Raw genomic sequence first — 22962 nt, 5'->3', positions numbered from 1 at the left:
TCACATACTAGTAAAGTAATGCTCAAAAGTCTCCAAGCTAGGCTTCAGCAATACGTGAACCATGAACTTTTATATGTTCAAGCTGGTTTTAGAAAAGGCAGAGGAACCAGAGACCAAATTGCCAACATCCGTTGGATCATGGAAAAAGCAAGAGAGTTCCAGAATAACATCTATTTCTGCTTTATTGACTATGCCAAAGCCTTTGACTGTGTGGATCACAATAAACTGTGGGAAATTCTGAAAGACATGGGAATACCAGACCACCTGACCTGCCTCTTGAGAAACCTGTATCCAGGTCAGGAAGCAACAGTTAGAACTGGACATGGAACAACAGACTGGGTCCAAATAGGAAAAGGAGTACGTCAAGGCTGTATATTGTCGCCCTGCTTATTTAACTTCTATGCAGAGTACATCATGAGAAATGCTGGGCTGGATGAAGCACAAGCTGGAATTGAGATTGCTGGGAGAAATATCAGTAACCTCAAATATGCAGATGACACCACCCTTATGGCAGAAAGCGAAGAGGACTAAAGAGCCTCCTGATGAAAATGAAGAAGAGAGTGAAAAAGTTGGCTTAAAGCTCAACATTCAGAAAACTATGATCGTAGCATCCAGTCCCATCACTTCATGGCAAATAGATGGAGAAACAATGGAAACAGTGGCAGACTCTGTGTTTTGGGGCTCCATAATCACTGCAGATGGTGACTGCAGCCATGAAATTAAAAGACGTTTACTCCTTGGAAGAAAGTTATGACCAACCTAGACAGCATATTAAAAAGCAGAGACATTACTTTGCCAACAAAGGTCCATCTTGTCAAGGCTATGATTTTTCCAGTAGTCGTGTATGGATGTGAGAGTTGAACTATAAAGAAAGCTGAGTGCCGAAGAATTGATGTTTTTAAACTGTGTGTTGGAGAGGACTCTTGAGAATTCCTTGGACTGCAAGGAGATCCAATTAGTCTATCCTAAAGGGAATCAGTCCTGAATGTTCATTGATAGGACTGATGTTGAAGCTGAAACTCCAATACTGTGGCCACCTGATTCACAGAGCTGACTCATTGGAAAAGACCCTGATGCTGGGAAAGATTGAAGGCGGGAGGAGAAGGGGAGGACAGAGGATGAGATGGTTGGATGGCATCACTGACTCAGTGGACATGAGTTTGGGTAAACTCCGGGAGGTGATGGACAGGGAGACCTGGCGTGCTGCAGTCCATGGGGTCACAAAGAGTCGGACACGACTGAGCAACTGAACTGAACCGAGACTGATCTAAGAAAACATTGTTATGATTTATGTCAGAGAGTGTTTTGCTTATGTTCTCTTCTATGAGTTTTATGGTGTCTTATATTTGCACCTGTAAGTCATTGAGTTTATTTTTGTGAATGGTGTTGGGTGTGTTTTAACTTCATTGATTTACATGAGACTGTCCAGCTTTCCTAGTGCCACTTGCTGAAGAGACTGTCTTTTCTCCATTGTACATTCTTGCCTTCTGTCAAAGATTAATTAACTGTAGTTGTGTGGATTTATTTCTGGGCTCTTTATTCTATTCCATTGATGCATATGCCTATTTCTATGCCAGTACCTTGCCATTTTGGTTACTGTAGCTTTTTAATATTGTTTGAAGTCTAGGAGAGTTATGCCTCCTGCTTTGTTCTTTTCCTTGAGGAATATTTTATATCTTCATCTTGTTGTTGTTTTAGTCATTAAGTCATATCCGACTCTTTTTGCAACTCCATGGACTATATAGCCTGCCAGGCTCCTCTGTCCTTGAAATTTTCCAGGCACGAATACTAGAGTGGGTTGCCATTTCTTTCTCCAGGGGATTTTCCTGACCCAGGGATCAAAGCTCCATCTCCTGCGTTTCATGCAGATTCTTTACCACTGAGCCACCTGGAGGCCCGTATATATGTTCATCTTAGTATGTATTAAAAAGGAGTTTGTGGCCATTTTGCTGTATATTCTTATAATCACCCAGTTAGTGGCATGTCATTTTAGATCTCTAAGTTCATTTTCTACATATGTGTAGAATAAAGATTGTGGATTTGGGTACGAGAGATGGGAGTTTGGGTTAGAACAATTTCTGATGTCTCTTCCAGTTCTAAATATGACTTTATAGACGCAGAATGCTCTGTTGGTCCCATGACCACAACTGTATTTGTTCATCATTGACTTGGCTTTTACTCTAAGAATTTTAAAAGTTATACCCTTACTATAAATGGATTTCTGAAAGATTTGGTTCTCTCCTAAAGCACTTAATTTTCTTGGCTCTTTTATATTAAATTTGCCCAAAGTGTCTTTGTCAACAAGAATTTGAATTGGCTTTCAAACAATCTAACAAGGCTGAATATAAATGGAAAGGGGTCATTTATCGGTATCCATTCTTTTATTAGTTGAATTAATGCGTCAGTGTTTGGCGTAGGGACTGTGTGTAGCCCTTCCATTTTGTTAATGGTTAGCCTTGCTGCCATCTGCCTTTTAGCTTGCAGTAAGTACAGAATAGTTAAATATTCTTGACTTTTCTTAGTCTTTCAGCTGCCATGAAGTATGTAAGCAATAAAATAAATGTAACTGTTAGATTTTCTCTTCCACACGCTCTTTCGTGGGTGTTTTGTTAGATGACTGTTTTGTGCTCTAGTATTGTCTAATCTAGTCTCAGTAGTTTTCATATTCTCTTTTTGGCTGTGCCAGGTGGCATGTAGTATCTTAACTCCCTGACCAGGGATTGAACCCGTTCCCCCTGCATTGGAAGCATAGGGTCCTAACCAGTGGACCTTCAGGGAATTCCCTAGTTTTTATATTCTTAAAGAAAAATGCCAATTAATTGAATTAAATTATGTCACTATTACAGTCAAATTATCCAAGAAGAAAATAGCGTATGGGATCCCCTTTGAAAACTTCGAAATCCTTGCGTAAAGAGAAGCAGCGGAAGTAAATGCCTTTTTAATACGGTATTTTACTGAGCAGTTTGACCAGTGTATATTGATTTTGCACTTCCCATGGTAATGTTATGTCATTTATTTAGATATTCTTGGAACAGAAGACGTTGTTGTGGAAGTGACTGCCAATGATGCTGTGAGGTTTTATCCCTGGACCATCGATAATAAATACTACTCAGCAGATATCAATCTGTGCGTGGTGCCAAACAAATTTCTAGTCACCGCAGAGATTGCAGAGTCTGTCCAAGCATTTGTGGTTTACTTTGACAGCACACAAGTAAGATTTTATTCTCCTTGGACCTTGAATAAAAAATTATTTTGTGCTTTTTCTTTCCCCTTTGCATTTTCTGTGAGTTCTCTTAATGTCTCTTTTTCTGTTTTTGTTTGTATATTTTTTATCCCTCTAGAAATCTGGTCTTGATAGTGTTTCCTCCTGGCTTCCTCTGGCAGAGTCGTGGTTACCTGAGGTGATGATCTTGGTCTGCGATAGAGTATCCGAGAATGGTAAGGCACAGCAGCAGGTGGCACGTGTGTTTGCCATTCCTTGGTAAACAAGACATTGGTTTCCTTAGCTCAGAGCTGTATGTCTTGTATGATTTTACTACCTTACAAAAATATCTTCAGCTTTTTCTCTTGCAGTATTTAATTTTTTAAGAATGGACACTTGGGGTTTGAAAAATCATCTTCTTTTTATTGATTTATTTTGGATGCCTTTAGAATAACATTGACATTAAAGATTAACACTTTGTGGAGAGTGTTGCAGCAATATTCGTGTTTTATTTTATTTTCTTTTGCTTATGAAGAATCTTTTGCATGTTATTTTAGGTGTAAACCGACAGAAAGCTCAAGAGTGGTGTATCAAACATGGCTTTGAATTGGTAGAACTTAGTCCGGAAGAGTTGCCTGAGGAAGATGGTAAGTATTTTTATGTCTGGAGAAAACATAGACTTTGGATTAAGAGATGAGAGATTATTTTAATTCAAGGAAGAAGAATCAAAGTGATACTCAAAACACATAATTTGTCCCTAGCTTTTTGAAAAGATTTATGCAGAATCCATTGATGCAGTCTGACTATTAATGGAATAATCCATTTATTTGGTTTTAACCACCCACTTGAGGACTTTTGACATGTTTGTTTTTCTTATGGATAGAGATTTCTACCTTAAATCTTAGTCATTTCCCCAGTCTTTTATCCTTTCTTTGCTGCCAAAAAAGGAGGGTTTGGCCTAATTCATAAATAGTTATAAAGTTTATGTTTCCTATTTTGCATTTCTAGTAACCTGAGGCTGAATTCCTAGGGACCGTAGGGGGCCTGTCAGTACTATTTGTGTGTCTTTTGGACATTTGAAACCACAAACAGACGCAGAATGTCCCCCCGCCCCTGGGTGGGTAACTCTGTACTTAGCTTCCTTCTACTATATTTTGGACCTTCTATTTCTTTCCCCTCTTTTTTCCCTTCCCCCATTCTTCTTCTCATATTTTTCCTTCCAAGTACAACTGTGTTAGCTACTGTGGAGTCTACCAAGATAAGACAGTTTGGCCTCCAAAACCTTATAATCTGGTACAAGAGATGAAACTTGTATACAAATTACTGAATACATGGAACTTCCTAAGTATTATAAAAAATATAAATCATGGTGCTATGGTGTTTCAGAGATCAAAGAGGTTATTTCCCTTCAGAAGTTCAAAGAATGCATTGGCACTGTGAACTCGTACTTGTAAGCTGCTCCATGGGAAAGAAATAGGGAAGGTACTGGATTTAGAGCCAGAGGACTGGTGGGAAGATGCTGGTTGTTGCAAAAGACATTCTAAGTAGGGCAGCCAACTTGAATTAAAGTGCATAGAGAGGCTAAAAGTAATCATTATTTGAAACCTATTTTTTTAAAAAAATAAATTAAGAAACATTTTTCTATATTCTGACTTAGAATTTTTTCCAAAAAATGTTGTTACCTTTAAAGCCCCACCAGAGAAAAAGAGGACAAAAATGAAATAAAAAAAGCTGATTTTTCTCCCTGTACATTTTTTAGAATATTCAAAATTATTAAGTACAATTTCTCTTCCATGTTTTTCTAGAATTCTTGAAACTTGTGCCCTGTTTTGCACGCTAGCATGTGTGTGATTGCTTACTTCTGGCACAAGAATGTGCTCTTTTTCCGATTGTCCTTGAGAAAAAACATTTGAGTCATTTTCTTTATCTGTTTTCATTTTGGAATCTCTGCTCCTTTATCTTGCTATGCTGCTCCCTTACCCCTTGTCTGGATAATGTTCCTTTTTTAAAAAACATTTATTCATTAATTGGAGGATAATTGCTTTACAATATTGTGTTGGTTTCTGCTGTGTGTGCGTGCGTGCGTAGTCGCTTAGTCGTGTCCAGCTCTGTGCGAACCCATGGACTGTAGCCTGCCAGGCTCCCCTGTCCATGGGGATTCCCCAGGCAAGAATACTGGAGTGGTTTGCCATGCCCTCCTCCAGGAGATCTTTCCAAACCAGGGACTGAACCCAGGTCTCCTGCATTGCAGGTGGATTCTTTGCCATCTAAGCCACCAGGGAAGCCTGGTTTCTGCTATACATCAACATAAATTAACCATAGTGAATAATGTTCTTGTATTCAGCATAATCTTTTTTTTTAATTATTCAATTTTGTTCCTTTATTATGATTTTGTGTCTTGTATATAAGACACTTTTTTTCTTTCTTTTAATGGTGTGCCGCGTGGCTTGCAGGATCTTAGTTCCCTGACCAGGGATCGAACCCTGGCCTATGGCAGTGAGAATATGGAGTCCTAACCACTGGAGTGCCAGGGAATTCCCTAACTGAGCTTAAAAGTAGATTTCAACATATTATCTTTAGGTAAATTAACTAAAACCTTCCTAGAATGTTTCAATGCCAATTGTTTACATATACCCTCATCATTTATTGGCATGTATTATTCTATATACTCTCATTGTTTATTGGCGTGTATTGTTGCCATATACCTTCGTTGTTTTTTCCCATGTATCCTCATCCCATATACCCTCATCATTTCCCTCATATACCCTCTTGTTGATTGGCATGTATTATTCAAACATCAATATGAGACTTTATCTTTGTTTGTATTAAATTAATCTTATCGATTCTAATTCTTTATTTATGATCATATTTTTGGCTCCTGGTTATATATCATCTGAAGTATTAGTTATTCTTTCAAGATTTGAATCACTGAAAGTTAAGATAAACATAGCTTTTATTTCTTCATTTAAACACTGATGAAGATAAACTTGTCTTTGTTGAGTATTTCCGATTTAATCCTTCCTATATTTCTGTTAGGTTGGTAGGATGGTATTTAAACGATTCATTATTTCATCATTTACTAAAAGCCTCTTGTCTTTCAGGCGCTATGTTAGTTTAAGTAGTGAGAATAATGAATTCAGTAAGACATGACTCCTGCCTTCAAGGAGTTTCCATTTTAGAGGGAAAGGTCACACCAGTGAATCATCAGTTCCAGTGCATCTTTTCCACGGGAAAGGTACACAGGGTGATGTCATCTCTACTTTTCTTTGAGAATAGCATGAGTGATTTGCCCTTAATCAAATAGCTAATAAGTTACAGAGCCTGGCTTCACATTCAGATCTTATGACTTCTAATTCTGTGCTGTTCCCGTTAAACCACCCAGGACTGGGCCAGGCCACTAGAGACAGGTTCTGTACGGACTGTGCTCTGTACACTCTAAAAAACTTTTTAAACCACATGAAAACTTTTAGATTCTGCTGCTATTTTCCACTTGAGTATTGTAAGACTCAGCTGAAGGATTTTCATTTCCTTTGTGTATACTCATATCAACATTGTAGCTAAGAATACTGTCTTATTATTGGAATGCAAACTAGGATTACTGCCCTGTTACTTTTAGTGTCAAATTCCGGAAGCAAGATAGTACTGATACTGAACTAATTAAGTTGTCAGTGTTTGTGGTTTATTCTTTCTTTTTTTAAATGACCCCTTGCTTATCTCTTACGGTTATAGTAATTTCACTTCTCACTCTTAAGCTGTCTATTTCCCATCAAGAAATTGTTATCTAGATATCTATTATAAATAGTAATTATCGCTGTATGGTTCCCAATGAGGAAAAGTTGGGGCATTTACTGGATTTTATAGCATACCAAGAGGACCTTTCCTGCCCTTGGGAAACTCATTGTTTATGAAAAGCCAAGTTTGGTATTGCTAGTACAATCCCAGGATTGTGTAATTGATGGAAACTAACATTTTCCGAGGAGTATGAGTGGATTCCATTGGTGAGGTAATGAGGTTGACTTTACTAGATAATCCTTTGTACTGTGTGTTTATTTAATTTAGTTTCTAGAATATATTTTTAATTAAAGTCGTGGCTCAGACAGTAAGGAATCTACCTGCAATGCAGAAGACCCAGGTTTGAGCCCTGAGTTGGGAAGATCCCCTGAAGAAGGGAATGGCAACCCACTCCAGTATTCTTGCCTGGAAAATCCCATGGACAGGGGCTACAGTCCATGGGGTAACAAAGAGTCAGACACAACTGAGCAACTACACTTTTCGTAGTTGGTTTACAATATTGTATTAATTTATGCTGTAAACAGAGTGATTCAGTTGTATGTGTATATGTATGTGCTGTGCTTAGTTGCTCAGTTGTATCTGACCCTCTGCAACCTCATGGACTGTAGCCTGCCAGCTCCTCTGTCCATAGGGATTCTCCAGACAGGAATACTGGAGTGGTTTGCCATGCCCCCCTCGAGGGGATCTATCCAACCCAGGGATCAAACCCAGGTCTCCCAGATTGCAGGTGGATTCTTTACTGTCTGAGCTACCAGGGAAGCCCAAGAATACTGGAGTGGGTAACCTATCCCTTCTCCAGGGGAACTTCCCAACCCACGAATTGAACCCAGGGTCTCTTGCATTGCAGGCAGATTCTTTACCAGCTGAGCTACCAGGAAAGTTCTGTTTGTGTGTGTATGTATATTATATATATATATAATATATACATATACATGTGTATATATATATATAAAACTATAAAAAAGATATATATATAAAAGAATATTTTCCATTATGGTGGAAAATATCCCAGGATATTGAATATAGTTCCCTGTGCTATACAGTAGGACTTTGTGGTTTATTCATTCTATATGTAATGGTTTGCTTCTACTAACCCCAACCTCCTACTCCATCTCTTCCCCCACCCCCACCCCCTTGGCAACCACAAGACTGTTTTTGTTATGTAGGTATTTTGACTTGCGTCATCTTTAAGATTCCACGTAAAAGTGATATTTGTCTATGGTATTTGTCTTTTTCTTTCTGACTTACTTTGCTTAGTATGATAATCTTTGGGTCCATCCATGTTGCTGTAAATGGCATTCTTTCCTTCCTTTTGGTGGCTGAGTAATATTCCAGTGTGTGTACAGACCACATCTTCTTTATCCATTCATCTTTCCATGGACATTTAGTTTGTTTCCATTCTTTGCTGTTGAATATAGTGCTGCTGTGAACATACATTACATTTACATGTATCTTTTTGAATTATAGTTTTGTCTGAGTATATGCCCAGGAGTGGGATTGATGGATCATAAGATGAGTCTATTTTTAGTTTTTGGAGGAACCTTCATTCTGTTTTTCACAGTGGCTGTACCAATTTGCATTCCCAGCAACAGTTTAGGAGGGTTCCCTTCTCTCCACACCCTCTAATAGCAGTAATTGCTATTTGAAGACTTTTTAATGATGGCCATTCTGATTTGTGTGAGGTACTACTTCATTGTAGTTTTGATTTGCATTTCTCTAATAATTAATGACATTGAGCATCTTTTATGTGCCTGTTAGCTATATGTATGTTTTCTTTGGAGAAAAGTCTGTTTAGGTCTTCTGCCCATTTTTTGATTGGGTTTTTGTTTTTTTGTTGCTGTTGAGTTGTACGAACTGTATATGTATTTTGGAAATGAAGCCCTTGTCAGTTACATCGTATGCAAATATTTTCCCCCATCCTGTAGGTCATCTTTTTGTTTTGTTTCCTTTGCTTTGGAAAAGCTTACAAGTTTAATTAGGTCCCATTTGTTCATTTTTGCTTTTATTTCTATTGCCTTGGGAGACTGACCTAAGAAAACATTGGTTTTATGTCAGAGATTTATGACATAAAATGATTTATCTCAGAGAATGTTTTGCCTGTGGTCTCTTCTAGGAGTTTTACGGGGTCTTGTCTTATATTTAGATCTTTAAGCCATTTTGAATTTATTCTTGTGTATGGTGAGAGGGTTTATTTTAGCTTTATTGTTTTACATGTGGCTGTCCAACTTTCCCAGCACCACTTGCTGAAGAGACTGTCTTTCCCCATTGTATATTCTTGCCTCTTTTGTTGACTGTTAATTGACATAGGTGTGTGGGTTTATTTCTGGTCTCTCTATTCTATTCCACTGATCTGTATTTCTGTTTCTGTGCCAATACATGCTGTTTTATATTCTTCTAAATTGTGGAAAATATCTCAGGGTATTGAATTTAGTTCCCTGTGCTCTTCAGTAGGGCCTTGATGTTTTTCCATTCTGTATGCAGTGGTTTGCTTCTACTGACCCCAGCCTCCCACTGCAGCCCTCCTCCCACCCCCTTGGCAACCACAGGTCTGTTCTCTGTGTTTTTGTTTTGTAGACACATCATGCCTCCTGCTGTGTTCTTTTCCTTCAGGGTTGCTTCGGCAATCCTGGTCTTTTATGGTTTCATATAAATTTTAGGATTATTCTGGTTCTGTGAAAAATGCCATGGGTAATTTAATAGGAATGGCGTTAAATTTGTAGATTGCTTTGGGTAGTATGGCCTTTATTTGGGGTATGGCTGCTCTATAATGTTGTGTTAATTTCTGCTGTACAATGCAGTGAATCAGCTCTGTGTATATATGTCTTCTTCCTCTTGGACCTCTCTTCCACCCCCACCTTTCCCCTTCCATCTAGATCATCACAGAACACTGAGCTGAACTCACACGAGCTATCTCTTTTACACATGGCAGTGCTTATACATCAGTCCCAGTCTCCCAATTTAGTATGGCTATTTTAGCAATATTAAATCTTCCAATCCAAGAGCATGGAATATCTTTCCATTTCTTTGAATCATCATTAAAGAACATTTTAAAAAGTGTGTGTATCACACATAACCCTCCCAGACTTCAAATAATACAACATGCTAAGCAAAGTAAGTCATAAAAAGAAAGACAAATATCATATGATATCACTTATATGTGGAATCTAAAATACAATACAAATCAGCGTGGGTCCACCATGTTGCTTCAAATGGCATTATTGCATTCCTTTGGGTGGCAGAGTAATACTCCATTGTGTATGCAGGCCACATCTTCTTTATCCATTCTTCTGTCTATGGATATTTAGGTTGCCTCTTTAATTTCCTTTATTAATATTTTGTAGTTTCTAGCATATAAGTACATTTTTTACCTCCTTGGTGAGATTTATTCCTAAGTAATTTTTTGGATGTGTTTTTAAATGGGATTGTTTGTTTACATTCCCTTGCTCATCTTTCATTGTTAGTGTAAATAAATGCAACTGATTTCTGTATGTTAATCTTGTATCTTGCTAAGTTGCTGAATTTATCAGTTCTAGTAATTTTTGTGTGGAGTCTTTAGGATTTTCTGATATGATATCATGTCATCTACAAATAATGACATTTTTACCTCTTCCTTTGTAATTTGATACCTTTTATTTCTTGTCTGGTTGCTGTGGCCAGGACTTTCAATACTGTGTTGAATAGAAATGATGATAGTGGGCCTCCTTGTTCCAGATCAGCCTTTCACCGTTGAGTATTATATTGACTGTGGGTTGTCATAAATAACTTTTATAATATTGAGATATGTTCCTTTTATACTCACTTTGGTAAGACTTTTTATCATGAATGGATGTTGTATTTGGTTAGGTGGTTTTTGTGCATCTGTTGAGGTGATCATGTGGTTTTTATTGTTTGTTGAGATGGTATAGCACATTGACTGATATGCATATGTTGAACCATCCTTGTGAACTTAGGATGAATCCTACTTGGTCATGGTATATGATCTTTTTTATGTGTTGTTGGATTCAGTTCAGTTCAGTTCAGTCGCTCAGTTGTGTCTGACTCTTTGTGACCCCATGAACCGCAGCACGCCAGGCCTCCCTGTCCATCATCAACTCCCGGAGTCTACCCAAACCCATGTCCATTGAGTCAGTGATGCCATCCAACCATCTCATCCTCTGTTGTCCCCTTCTCCTCCTGCCCTCAATCTTTCCCAGCATCAGGGTCTTTTCCAATGAGTCAGCTCTTTGCGTCAGGTGGCAAAGTATTGGAGTTTCAGCTTCAACATCAGTCCTTGCAGTGAACACCCAGGACTGACCTCCTTTAGGATGGACTGGTTGGATCTCCCTGCATTCCGCGGGACTCTCAAGAGTCTTCTCCAACGCCACAGTTCAAAAGCATCAATTCTTCTGCACTCAGCTTCCTTTATAATCCAACTCTCACATCCATACATGACTACTGGAAAAACCATAGCCTTGACTAGATGGACCTTTGTTGGCAAAGTAATGTCTCTGCTTTTTAATATGCTGTCTAGGTTGATCATAACTTTCCTTTCAAGGAGTAAGCGTTTTTTAATTTCATGGCTGCAATCACCATCTGCAGTGATTTTGGAGCCGAGAAAAATAAAGTCTGCCACTGTTTCCACTGTTTCCCCATCTATTTGCCAGGAAGTGATGTTGGATTTAGTTTGCTAATATTTTTTGAAAATTTTTACGTCTGTGTTCATCAAAGATTATTGTTGTTCAGTCGCTAAGTTGTGTTTGACTATTTGTGACCCCATACACTGCAGCCTGCCAGGCTTCTCTGTCCTTCAGTATCTCCCAGAGTTTACTTAAACTCATGTCCATTGAGTCGGTAATGCCATCCAACCATCTCATCCTCTGTTGCCCACTTCTCCTCTTGCCCTCAATCTTTCCCAGCATCAGAGTCTTTTCCAATAAGTAGTCTCTTCACATCAGGTGGCCAAAGTATTAGAGCTTCAGTATCAGTCCTTCCAGTGAGAATTCAGGGTTAATTTCCTTTAGGATTGATTGACTAGTTTGATCTCTTTGCTGTCCTTGGGAATCTCAAGAGTCTTTTCCAGCACCACAGGTCAAAACCATCAGTCCTTAAGCTCTCCGCCTTCTTTATGGTCCAGCTCTCACATCTGTATGTGATTACTGAAAAAACCATACCTTTGACTATGTGGACCTTTCTCAGCAAAGTGATGTCTCTACTTTCTAATACACTGTCTAGGTTTGTCATAGCTTTTCTTCCAAGGAGCAACCAACTGTCTTTTCATTTCATGGCTACAGTCACCATCCACAGTGATTTTGGAATCAGAGTTAGTAAAATCTGTCACTGTTTCCACTTTTGCCCCTTCTATTTGCCATGATGGGACCAGGTGCCATAATCTTAGTTTTTTGAATGTTGAGTTTTAAGCTATCTTTTTCACTCTTCTCTTTCACCCTCATCACGAGGCTCCTTAGTTCCTCTTCACTTCTCCCATTAGAATGGTATCATCTGCATATCTGAGGTTGTTGATATTGTTCCTGGCAATCTGGATTCCAGCTTGGACTCATCCAGCCTGGCATTTCACATGATATACTCTGCATATAAGTTAAATAATCAAGGTGACAATATGCAGCCTTGACGTACTTCTTTCCCAATTTTGATCTAGTCCATTGTTCCATGTCTGGCTCTAACTCTTGCTTCTTGACCTGCATACAGGTTTCTCAGGAGGCAGGTAGGGTGGTCTGGTATTCCCATCTAAGTTTTCCAGTTTGTCATGATCTACACAGTCAAAAGCTTTAGCATAGTCAATGAAGCAAAAGTAGATGTTTTTCCGTAATTCCCTTACTTTTTCTATGATCCAGCAAATGTTGGCAATTTGTTCTGTTTCCTCTGCCTTTTCTAAATCTAGCTTGTACATATGGAAGATCTTGGTTCACGTACTGCTGAAGCCTAGCTTGAAGGATTTTGAGCATTCTTGCCAGCATGTGAAATGAGTGCAATTGTGCAATAGTTTCAGCATTCTTTGGCATTGTCCTTCTTTTGAATTGGAATGAAAACTGACCTTTTCCAGTCCTGTGGCCATTGCTGAGTTTTCCAAATTTGCTGGCATATTGAGTGCAGCACTTTATCAGCATCATCTTTTAGAATTTGAAATAGCTCAATTAGAATTCTGTAACCTCCGCTAGCTTTGTTTGTAGTAATGCTTCCTAAGGCCCACTTGACTTCACACTCCAGGATGTCTGACTCTGGGTAAATGAACACATCATCGTGGTTATCTAAGTTATTAAGATCTTTTTTGTATAGTTCTTCTGTGTATTTTTGCCACCTCTTCTTAATCTCTTCCGTTTCTGTTAAGTCTTTAAGTTAAGTCTTCTGTAAGTCTTTAAGTCTTCTGTTAAGTCTTTCCATTTCTGTTAAGCCATTTTTGTCCTTTATTGTGCCCATCTTTGCATAAAATGTTCCCTCAATAACCCTGGTTTTTTGAAGAGCTCTCGTCTTTTCCATTCTGTTGTTTTCCTCTATTTCTTTGCATTATTCACTTAAGAAGGCTTTCTTATCTCTCCTAGCTATTCTCTGGAACTCTGCATTCAGTTGGGTATATTGTTCCCTTTCTCCTTTTCCTTTCACTTCTCTTCTTTTCTCAGCTATTTGTAAGGCCTCCTCAGACAACCATTTTGCCTTTTTGCATTTCTTTTCCTTGGAAATGGTTTGATCACTTCCTCCTGTACAATGTTTCAAAACTCTGTCCATAGTTCTTCAGGCATTCTGTCTACCAGATCTAATCCCTTGAATCTATTCGTCACCTCCACTGCATAATCATAAGGAATTTGATTTAGGTCATACCTGAATGGCCTAATGGTTTTCCCTACTGTCTTCATTTTAAGCCTGAATTTTGCAATAAGTTGCTGATTATCTAAGCCACAGTCAGCTCCTGATCTTGTTTTTGCTGACTGTATAGAGCTTCTCCATCTTAGGCTGCAAAGATTATAATCAATCTCATTTCGCTATTGACTATCTGGTGATGTCCATTTGTAGAGTTGTCTGTTGTGTTTTTGGAAGAGGGTGTTTGCTATGACCAGTGCATTCTCTTGGGAAAACTGTGTATTAGCCTTTGCCCTGCTTCATTTTGTACTTCATAATATCATCAAAGATACTGGCCCGTAATTTTCTTTGTTGGTGATGTCTTTGTTTAGTTTGGTATCAGGGTGATGGTGGCTTCATAGTATGTCTTTGGTAGTGTTCCCTTCTCTTCAGTCTTTTGGAAGAGTTTGAGAAGGATCGAGAAGAGTTCTTTGTATGTTTGGTAGAATTCGCCTGTGAAGCCATCTGGACCTAGACTTGTTTGTAGGGAATTTTTTGTTTTTTCAACTACAGATTCTCTTTCACTACCAGTGGTCCATCTTTTCAAATTATCTTCTTCTTGATTCAGTTTTAATGGGAAGTATTTTTCTGGAAACTTGTTCATTTCTTCTCCGTTGTTAAATTTGTTGGCATAAATTGTTCATAGTATTCTCTTATGGTTTTCATGTTTGGGTTCCACATAAGTGAAAAAAACGTCGATCATATTTTCACATGTGACTCTGCTTAAACGTAATGAAAACGTTCCATTTTTAAAAAATTTGTGACAAGCAATGAAAGGTAGATACTGTACAATAATGTGGAATGGAAGAGAACAGAGAGCAAGAGGTCGTGGAACCACCACCGACCACACCAAAGGCTGGTCTTCATCCAAGGAAGGTGATGTTGTGTATATGTGGGTTGGAAGTGAGTCCTCTACTAGGAGCTCCTTTTGGAGCTCGATTAATTGCAGTAAGTACCGCTCCCACATAGACCAGGTGAAAGCAGCACTAGACGAAAAGTGTCTAGAATTAGTCAACAGAAAATGCATAATCTTCCGTCAGGATAACTCAAGACCACATGTTTCTTTGATGACTAGGCAAAAAGTGTTACAGCTTGACTGGAAAGTTCTGATTCATCGTCATATTCACCAGATATTGCACCTTCGGATGTCCATTTATTTCAGTCTTTATAAAATTCTCTTAATGGAAAAAATGTCAATTCCCTGGATGATTGTAAAAGACACCTGGAAGAGTTCTTTGCTCAGAAAGATACACAGTTTTGGGGAGGTGGGATTATGAGGGTGCCTGAAAAATGGCAGAAGATAGTAGAACAAAATAGCGAATACATTGTTCAGTAAAGTTCTTGGTGAAAATGAAAAATGGGTCTGTTATTTTAACTTAAAAACCGAAGGAACTTTTTGGCCAGCCTAGTGTTACTGTGTTCCCATCACTTTCTCACTCTATGTCTGTCATGATTTGTTTTACGTATTGGGGTGTTCCTGTATTGGTGCATATAGTGTCCTCCTTTATTTTTCTTTATGCCTTTTGCTTTAAAATCTATATTGTCTGACATGAGTATTGCCAACTCTTGCTTTCTTGTGATCTTCATTTGCATGATATGTCTTTTTCTGTGCCCTCGCTTCCGATGTGTGTGTTCTTTGCCCTAAAGTGCAAAGTGCCTTGCGGTGCCTACAAGGGTGCCTTGTCGATAGCATAGTCTCTTGTTTTTTTAATCCAGTCCACCACCCCGTGTCCTTTGATTGGAACAGTCTGTTTACATTTGAGGAAATTATTGGTAAATATGTATTTAATGTCACTTTAAACCTTGTTTTCCAGTTGATGCTGTGTTTCTTCTTTGTCTCTGTGTTTTTCATTTTGTGGTTTGATGATTTCCCTTTATTTTATGCTTGTGTTTTCTCTTTGGTTTTTGTGAATCTGTTGTATGTTTTTGATTTGTGGTTACCCTGTTTTTCAAGTATGTTAACCCCTTCCTGTATCTGCTTGCTTTTAGACTGGTAGTCATATAGGCTCAAATGAAAGAATCTGTGTTTTCCTACTCTCCTCCCCTGCATTTTATCATTTTGATGTCCTCAGTTACCTCTTCATGTTCATCCTTTTGCCATTCCTTATGTTTATCATTGCTTTCATAAAAAGATTTAAAGCCTTTTTTTTTTCTTTTTGGTCTGTATATTGGCTTATTTAAATGATTTACTTTACAATTGTGATTTTCTCTTTCCTATATCTTCTTGATTCTTTTATAATAAGAGAAGACCTTAATATTTCTTTTAGAATAGGTCTAGTATTGCTCTTTTCTTTTAGTTTTTCCTTATTTGAGAAATTCTTTATCTCTCCTTCTCTTCTAAATGTTATTCTTGCTGGGTAGAGCATTCTAGGTTGCAGATTTTTCCCTTTTAAGACTTTAAATATGTTTATCCACTCACTTCTAGTCTGCATTATTTCTGTAGAGAAATCAGCTTATAGCCTTATGGGTGTTCCCTTATAGTTAACTCTTGTTTTTCTTTTAGTGCATTTGGGATCTTCTCTTTGTCTTCATGTTGGTTTGTTTGGGTTCATCTTGTTCAGGAACTCCTGTGCTTTCTGTATCTGGATATCTGTTTCCTTCTTTAGGTTTGGAAAGTTTTCAGCCATAATTTCTTCAAACACATTTTCAATCCCCTTTTCTCTCTCTTCTCCTTCTGAAGTCCCTGTCATCATAGAAGGGCACCCTTTATGTTATCCCATGCATGCGTGCTCAGTTGCTTTAGTTGTGTCTAGCTCTTTGCAACCCAATGAACCATAGCCTGCCAGGCACCTCTGTCCATGGGATTTCCCTGCAGGAGTACTGGAGGGGGTTGCAGTGCCCTTCTTCAGGGAATTTTCCCAACCCAGGGATTGAACCCATGTTTTCAGTGTCTCCTGCATTGCAGGAGAATTTACCGCTGAGCCACCAGGGAAGCCCATGTTATCCCATAGGTATTTATATTATTTTCACTTTTTTTTTTTTTCATTTGGCTTTCTGTCTACTGTGTTCTTGGAGAAGGCAATGGCAACCCACTCCAGTACTCTTGCCTGGGAAATCCCATGGACGGAGGAGTCTGGTGGGCTACAGTCCATGGGGTTGTGAAGAGTCAGACACGACTGAGCGACTTCACTTTCACTTTGCACTTTGATGCATTGGAGAAGGAAATGGCAACCGACTCCAGTGTTCTTGCCTTGAGAATCCCAGGGACGGGAGCCTGGTGGGCTGCCGTCTGTGGGGTTGCACAGAGTCAAACACGAGTGACGTGCCTTAGCTGCAGCAGCAGCTACTGTGTTCTGAAGGGTGATTTTCATTATTCTATTTTCCAGATCACTTTTTCATTTTGCTAGTCATTGCCTTTATCTTAGTTTTAGTCTTGGCAAATGAATTTTCTAATTTTCTTGCCTCCTCATAGTTTCTAGTTGTTTGTTTGTTTTACAGTAATATGCATTTCTGTCGATAGCCTTTCTTAATTCCTCTGGTATCTTCATTACCTCTTTTTTGAACTTGGAGTCTCTTACACTGGAGAGGTCTGTTTAATTGTTCATTTAGGGGAATTCTCTTGGTCTTTTAAGTGGTATTGGCTCCTCTGCATCTTCATTGTACATATATTTCTCTTACTCTGAGTTTGGAGAAACTTATATACTGTGGTCTTGGAAGACTGTTGGTTTGTGGGAGTGTCTCTGTGTAGGTTGTTGAAGGTTTAATGTTTTCGGTGCAAGGGCTGCTTTTATGTGGATGCCTTCCTCCTCTCCTCAGCGTGTGCCAGCTGTTATCCCCTTGATAGGGGGTGCACAGATGCTGTAACTCATGTGTTCTCCCAGGCCGATGGCGGCATTGGCTGATACCCACTCCCAGGGCCCAAGGCGGCAGCTTCTGTGCACTCGTAGGTTCCACAAAAGCAGGGGCAGTGATTGGCACCATTTCTTGGATCTCTCTTCGCCCCCAGGGCTTGCATAGGCAGTGTCCTGAAGTCTGAGACCGTGTGTGGGGAAGGAGGCTCTTAAAGCAGCCCTGTCTTTCCCCTTGCGTGGCCCCTACAGTGGCACCTTGCCTCTTTGGCAGGTCCAGGCTTCTTCCTCGTGCACCTTTGGTTGTGGATGTACCATAGTCCAGCCCTTCAGGCCGTCTCTGCACAGCCAACCCCAGCACTCCCCCTGAGTTTGACCTCCAAAGCCTGAGGTGCAGCACCCAGCCCCCACCTGCACTGGCAGACACATGTCTCAGACTGGGCAGGGCAGGGCAGCCACACCTACTGTCTGTGTAGGTCTCCGTTTTGCCTTCTCCAGCCAGTTGCTGCACTCGCCTTTGAGTCTCCAGAGCTCCCACTCTGTCCTGGCTGGTCTCTCTGCTGGTGCGGGGACTTCCCAGGATATTGGAACCTTTGCTCTTTCATGGCTCCCTTCCAGGGTTGCAGGTCCTGTCCTGATTCCTTTCTCTTTCTTTTTTCCTTTTGTTTTGTCCTACCTGGTTATGTGGAAATTTTCTTCCTCTTTCAGAAGTCTTGAGTTCTTCTGCTGGTGTTCAGTAGGTGTTCTTTGAGAATTGTTCCACATGTAGACGTATTTTTGACGTATTTGTTGAAGGAGGTGAGCTCCACATCCTTCTCCTTTCCCATCTTGTTCACTGTCCAGTTTCTAGAATATTCTTATCAGGAGCTCTAAGCTTTGTATTTTCTTAGTTTTTTTTTCCTTTTTACATAAGTTATAGAGTGAAATAACAACTAAATAGGCAAGATAATTGTCAGTTATTTTGAAGTGTGGACTGTGGCCCACAGTCCTAGATATGCACATATAGTCAGCCCTCTGTATCTAAGGGTTTTGCATCCGTGGATTCAACCAACAACATGTTGAAAATGTTCAGGAAAAAAAATCCAGAGGGTTCCAAAAAGTTTACGTAGTATTAGGTATTATAAGTAGTCAAGGGATGATTTAAAGTATATGGGAGGAAAAAAGATATATGGGATGATAATGCAGGTAGATTATGTGCTCGGTCACTTCAGTCATGTCCAACTCTCTGCAGCCCTATGGACTGCAGCCTGCCAGGCTCCTCTGTCCATGGGATTTTCCAGACAGGAATATTGGAGTTGGTTGCCATGCCCTTCTCCAGGGGTTCTTCTGGACCCAGGGATTGATCAGTAGGTAGATTATATGTAAACACTAAGCCATTTTATATAAGGAACTTCAGCATCTCCAGATTTTGGTATCCATGGTGGGGAGAGAGTCCTGGAGCCAGTCCTCCATGAATACTGAGGGATGAATATATATAAATATTTATGTGTGTGTGAGTATGTGTAAGTGTGTGTGAGTATGTTTAAGTGTGTGTATATATATGTATATATATATTTTTTTTTGCCCTCCCTGATTAGATGACTTTCCAGAATCTACAGGAGTAAAGCGAATTGTTCAAGCCTTGAATGCCAACGTCTGGTCCAATGTAGTGATGAAGAATGGTAAGTAACCTGGGACTAAACCTCCTAAGGACTTTTTTCCTCCTGTTCTAAGTTTTAAATTATTCAGATATATGTGGAAGCATTAGGATTACATGAAATCTGTATATTTGTTCCATTTTAAAGTCCCCAGTTGAAGGGAAGGCCAAAATAAACATTTCTAAGAATTTAAAGTATATGTTTAGTCGTTAACAAGAATTTGGAACTTACGTTTAATATGCTTGGCCTTGTCTTTGGCTTTGAGAAATAGCCCCAAAGTTGTAAAGCGTGAATTCTGTCCTTAGAGAGCTCATAGTCCAGCAGAGGAATCAAAGTGCGTACTTTTAAAATGCTAGGTAACTGTGCAAGGCAGTCTTTGATGAGTACAGAATGCCTGATACAAGCAGCAGAGGCAGAGGGGCCAGAGGTGTGGCCTTTATTTATTGTGGGCCTGAGTATAGAGAGTTTCAAGACGAAAGCAGGTCTTAACAGTTGTCTTCACGGGATGGTCAAGATTTGGGTTGGTGAAGCGAGAGTGGCAAACAGTGGAGGGAGCATGTCTTCAAGAATAATGGTTGTATCTTTTAGGGTTTCTCAGAAACTCTTGCCTACCAGTTGGACCTAGCTTAGGGGAGAGAGGCCTGTATTTGAGGCAGGAGAATCTGAGCTTTTTCCTATAGGAAGTGATGAGTCATTATGAGACTACTTAACAAGTGGTGCAAAGAAGTTGGCACCTTTGAAAGGTTGATGTTGTGGTGGGTTTGGCAGCTGAAGCAGGTAGAGGTAGAGCCTGAAGTCAGGAGACCAGGCCCCCGTGGCCGCAGCTCAGTAGCCACAGGGCGAGAAGCTGAATCTGAAGTGCAATTTGAAGCCAACAGGCTAGTTTGGTACACTAGCCTCTTATTGTCTGTATTAGTTTGCTCGAGGCTGCAGTAACAAAGTACAACCAGCTGGAGTCTTAGAACAACAGATATTTATTGTCTCACAGTTCTAGATGCCAGAGGTCCAAAATCAAGGTGTCAGCAGGGGCTGTGTTCCCTTTGAAGGTGCCAGGGAGGTATCTGCCCCGCTGTCTCTTCTGGCTTCTGGTGGTGTAATTCCAGTCTTCACATGTATTCTCCCTGTTTGCTGGTCTCTGTCCCTGTCTTCTTTATATAAGGATAATAGTCATAATGAATTAAGAGCCCACCCTACCCCAACATGATTTCATCTTTACTAATTATATTTGCAAATAAGGTAACAATCGGAGGTATGAGAGGTTAGAACTTCACCATATAATTTGTAGCGGGGTGTAGTTCAACCTATAACATATTTCTGTAGGAATCACTGCCCGTGTAGTGTTATTCTTTTTTGTAGCTCTTGGCTGCCCCAACAAGTATGTTATGCTATGTGAAACACTGCAGAAAAGAATGAGAAAAATCATGTTTAAGTGACCTTATCCCATATTCCCTGAGATAAAGGAAAATCGGTTTTATAAAAACAGAGATATTTCATCTCAGTTTTCTTTTGACACTTGAGAGTAAAGTGAGGAGGGGGCTTTTGAGCTTGCCTGAGATCTAATTTAAGCCATACATCATGAGAGAATTTGCTTCTGGCATAGAAAGGTATTCCTTCCTCCCCTTTCCTTCTCCTTCCTCCGTTTCACTTAATTTTTTTCTGGCGGAAAATCTAATGGGTCTATTATGTTGAATTCCAAAGATATTAGACTTTATTCTGTTGCAGAAGCAATCAAGTTAAGGCCATGATAGTTCTTAAAAAAATAGATTTCAGCCTATGTTGTCATCTCCCTGTTACCAAAACAGACTCCAGTCAAGGCTTGGTTCTCATTCATTCATTCAGCAAATCCTTCTTGAAAATTTATCATGGTGAACCATTGCTATAGACTGTCATCACTATGAAAATACACTTAAGGTACAGTACATAAACTGGATCAGTGTGGAATATAGTTACATTCGGTGGTGCTTTTTATATTCATGAGAAATATTTTCAGGAGAGCTTGTTCGGTTTCAATCACTTTTTGAAAAATCTGTCCCCAAGTTTACACATTAAATAAGTCCTGCAGGCTTCCCAGGTGGTGCTAGTGGTAAAGAACCCAGCTACCAACCAGGAGACTCAAGAGACACAGGTTCAATCCCTGGATCAGGAAGATCCCCTGGAGAAGGTCATGGCAACCCATTCCAGTATTCTTGCCTGGTGAATCCCACGGATAGAGGAGCCTGGCAGGCTACAGTCCATGGGGTTGCAAAGAGTCAGACATGACTGAAGTAACTTAGCACGCATGCACGTCTTATAATTCACATTTATAGCTATAAATTTAGAAGCTGGACTGAACACACTTTATTACTTTGGAATTATGGTCAAAGGTATTTTCTGGAAAACAAAATATGCTTTTCAGACATTAAACAATACTCTTAAGAAAACTGCAAAGCCAAGAGGCACACTGGATTTCTCACAGTCTTTGCCTTGAAGCATCATTTCTTTATTTTTTTTCTCTGCAGTAAGTGATATATTGGTTTGCTGTTAACCAAATCTCAAATATTGCTGTTAGCTTAATTCCATTTTTAAGAGGATCTTGACCTACATGGTGTGAAGGAGACTTAACTCTCTTCCTTCTCGAAGGAGCCCGAGGTATGGAAATACAGTGACATTTAGAGGCAGCCCACTTTTTAGGAGGCGTGGAGGACGTCCTTGTGTAACCCACATCTTAGATTAGAGACAGAACTCTGTGTGAGTGTGTGGTGGGGGTCATGTTCCTGTTCAGGGTTGCCCTACCTCCCGTGCTCTCTGCAGGTCCTTGCTTTGCTGGTGGGCTGAGTAAACCGAGCCTGCCTCCCAGCAGGCTGTTCTTGAATCCTGCCAGCAGGTACTCAGGCTGCTTTGTTTATTTGCAGGTGTCCATCTTTTCTACTTCTTTTTTCTCTTTCATTTCCCCCTTTTCCTCTTTCTCTCCTTTTTTTTTTCTCTTTCTTTTAAACAATTGTGGTTAAATGTACATAGCATGAGAGTTACCATGTGAACCATTTTTAAGTATACAGTTCAGAGGCATTGAATATGTTCAGATTGTTGTGCAGCCATCGCTACTCAAAGCTTTTAAACTCCCCCAAATTTTACATCAGGAAGTTAGTTGACAAAATAAAGAAAGGTATTGGAGGTGTTCTTTTTTTTTGTCTTTCTGCTGGAAATTCAACCAAGGTTTTTTACACAGGGTTTTATTTATTTATGTATTTAAAATTTATTTATTTTAATTGGAGGCTAATTACTTTACAGTATTGTAGTGGTTTTTGCCATACATTGACATGAATCAGCCACAGGTATACATGTGTTCCCCATTCCTGAACCCCCCTCCCACCTCCCTCCCCATCCCATCCCTCTGGGTCATCCCAGTGCACCAGCCCTGAGTGCCCTGTCTCATGCATTGAACCTGGGCTGGCGATCTGTTTCACATATGATAATATACATGTTTCAATGTTATTCTCTCAGATCATCCCACCCTTGTCTTCTCCCACAGAGTCCAAAAGACTGTTCTATACATCTTTTATACAGGATTTTAGAGAACAGTAGGAGAGGTAGCATACCTAATTCATTCTAAGGCCAGGTTAAAATGATCCAAATCCCTAAAAATAGTACCAGTAAAGAAAATCATTAGAGGCCATCTCCTCTATGAACATAGATGCCATGATTTTAACCAAAATACTAGCAACCCTAGCCCTGA

At 39.6% G+C, this 22962-nt stretch overlaps 1 protein-coding gene across 7 annotated transcripts in view; it reads left to right on the top strand.

Annotated features, from left to right (window-relative positions):
* The window catches only part of AAGAB (alpha and gamma adaptin binding protein), a 74103-nt gene that overhangs the window by 17249 nt on the left and 33892 nt on the right, over positions 1–22962 (top strand). For all 7 annotated transcript variants that reach the window (XM_005211278.5, XM_005211277.5, XM_015473013.3 and 4 more), the window contains exons 2-5: positions 3021–3211; positions 3342–3438; positions 3760–3849; positions 19191–19274. In XM_005211278.5, coding sequence (XP_005211335.1) covers positions 3021–3211; positions 3342–3438; positions 3760–3849; positions 19191–19274 — 462 coding nt within the window. The remainder of the gene's footprint in view (positions 1–3020; positions 3212–3341; positions 3439–3759; positions 3850–19190; positions 19275–22962) is intronic.

The sequence above is a fragment of the Bos taurus genome, chromosome 10, assembly GCF_002263795.3.
Source record: "Bos taurus isolate L1 Dominette 01449 registration number 42190680 breed Hereford chromosome 10, ARS-UCD2.0, whole genome shotgun sequence".
Lineage (NCBI taxonomy): Eukaryota > Metazoa > Chordata > Mammalia > Artiodactyla > Bovidae > Bos > Bos taurus.
Note: the sequence above shows the minus strand (reverse complement) of the source record. Positions and strands in the feature narration are given on the sequence as shown.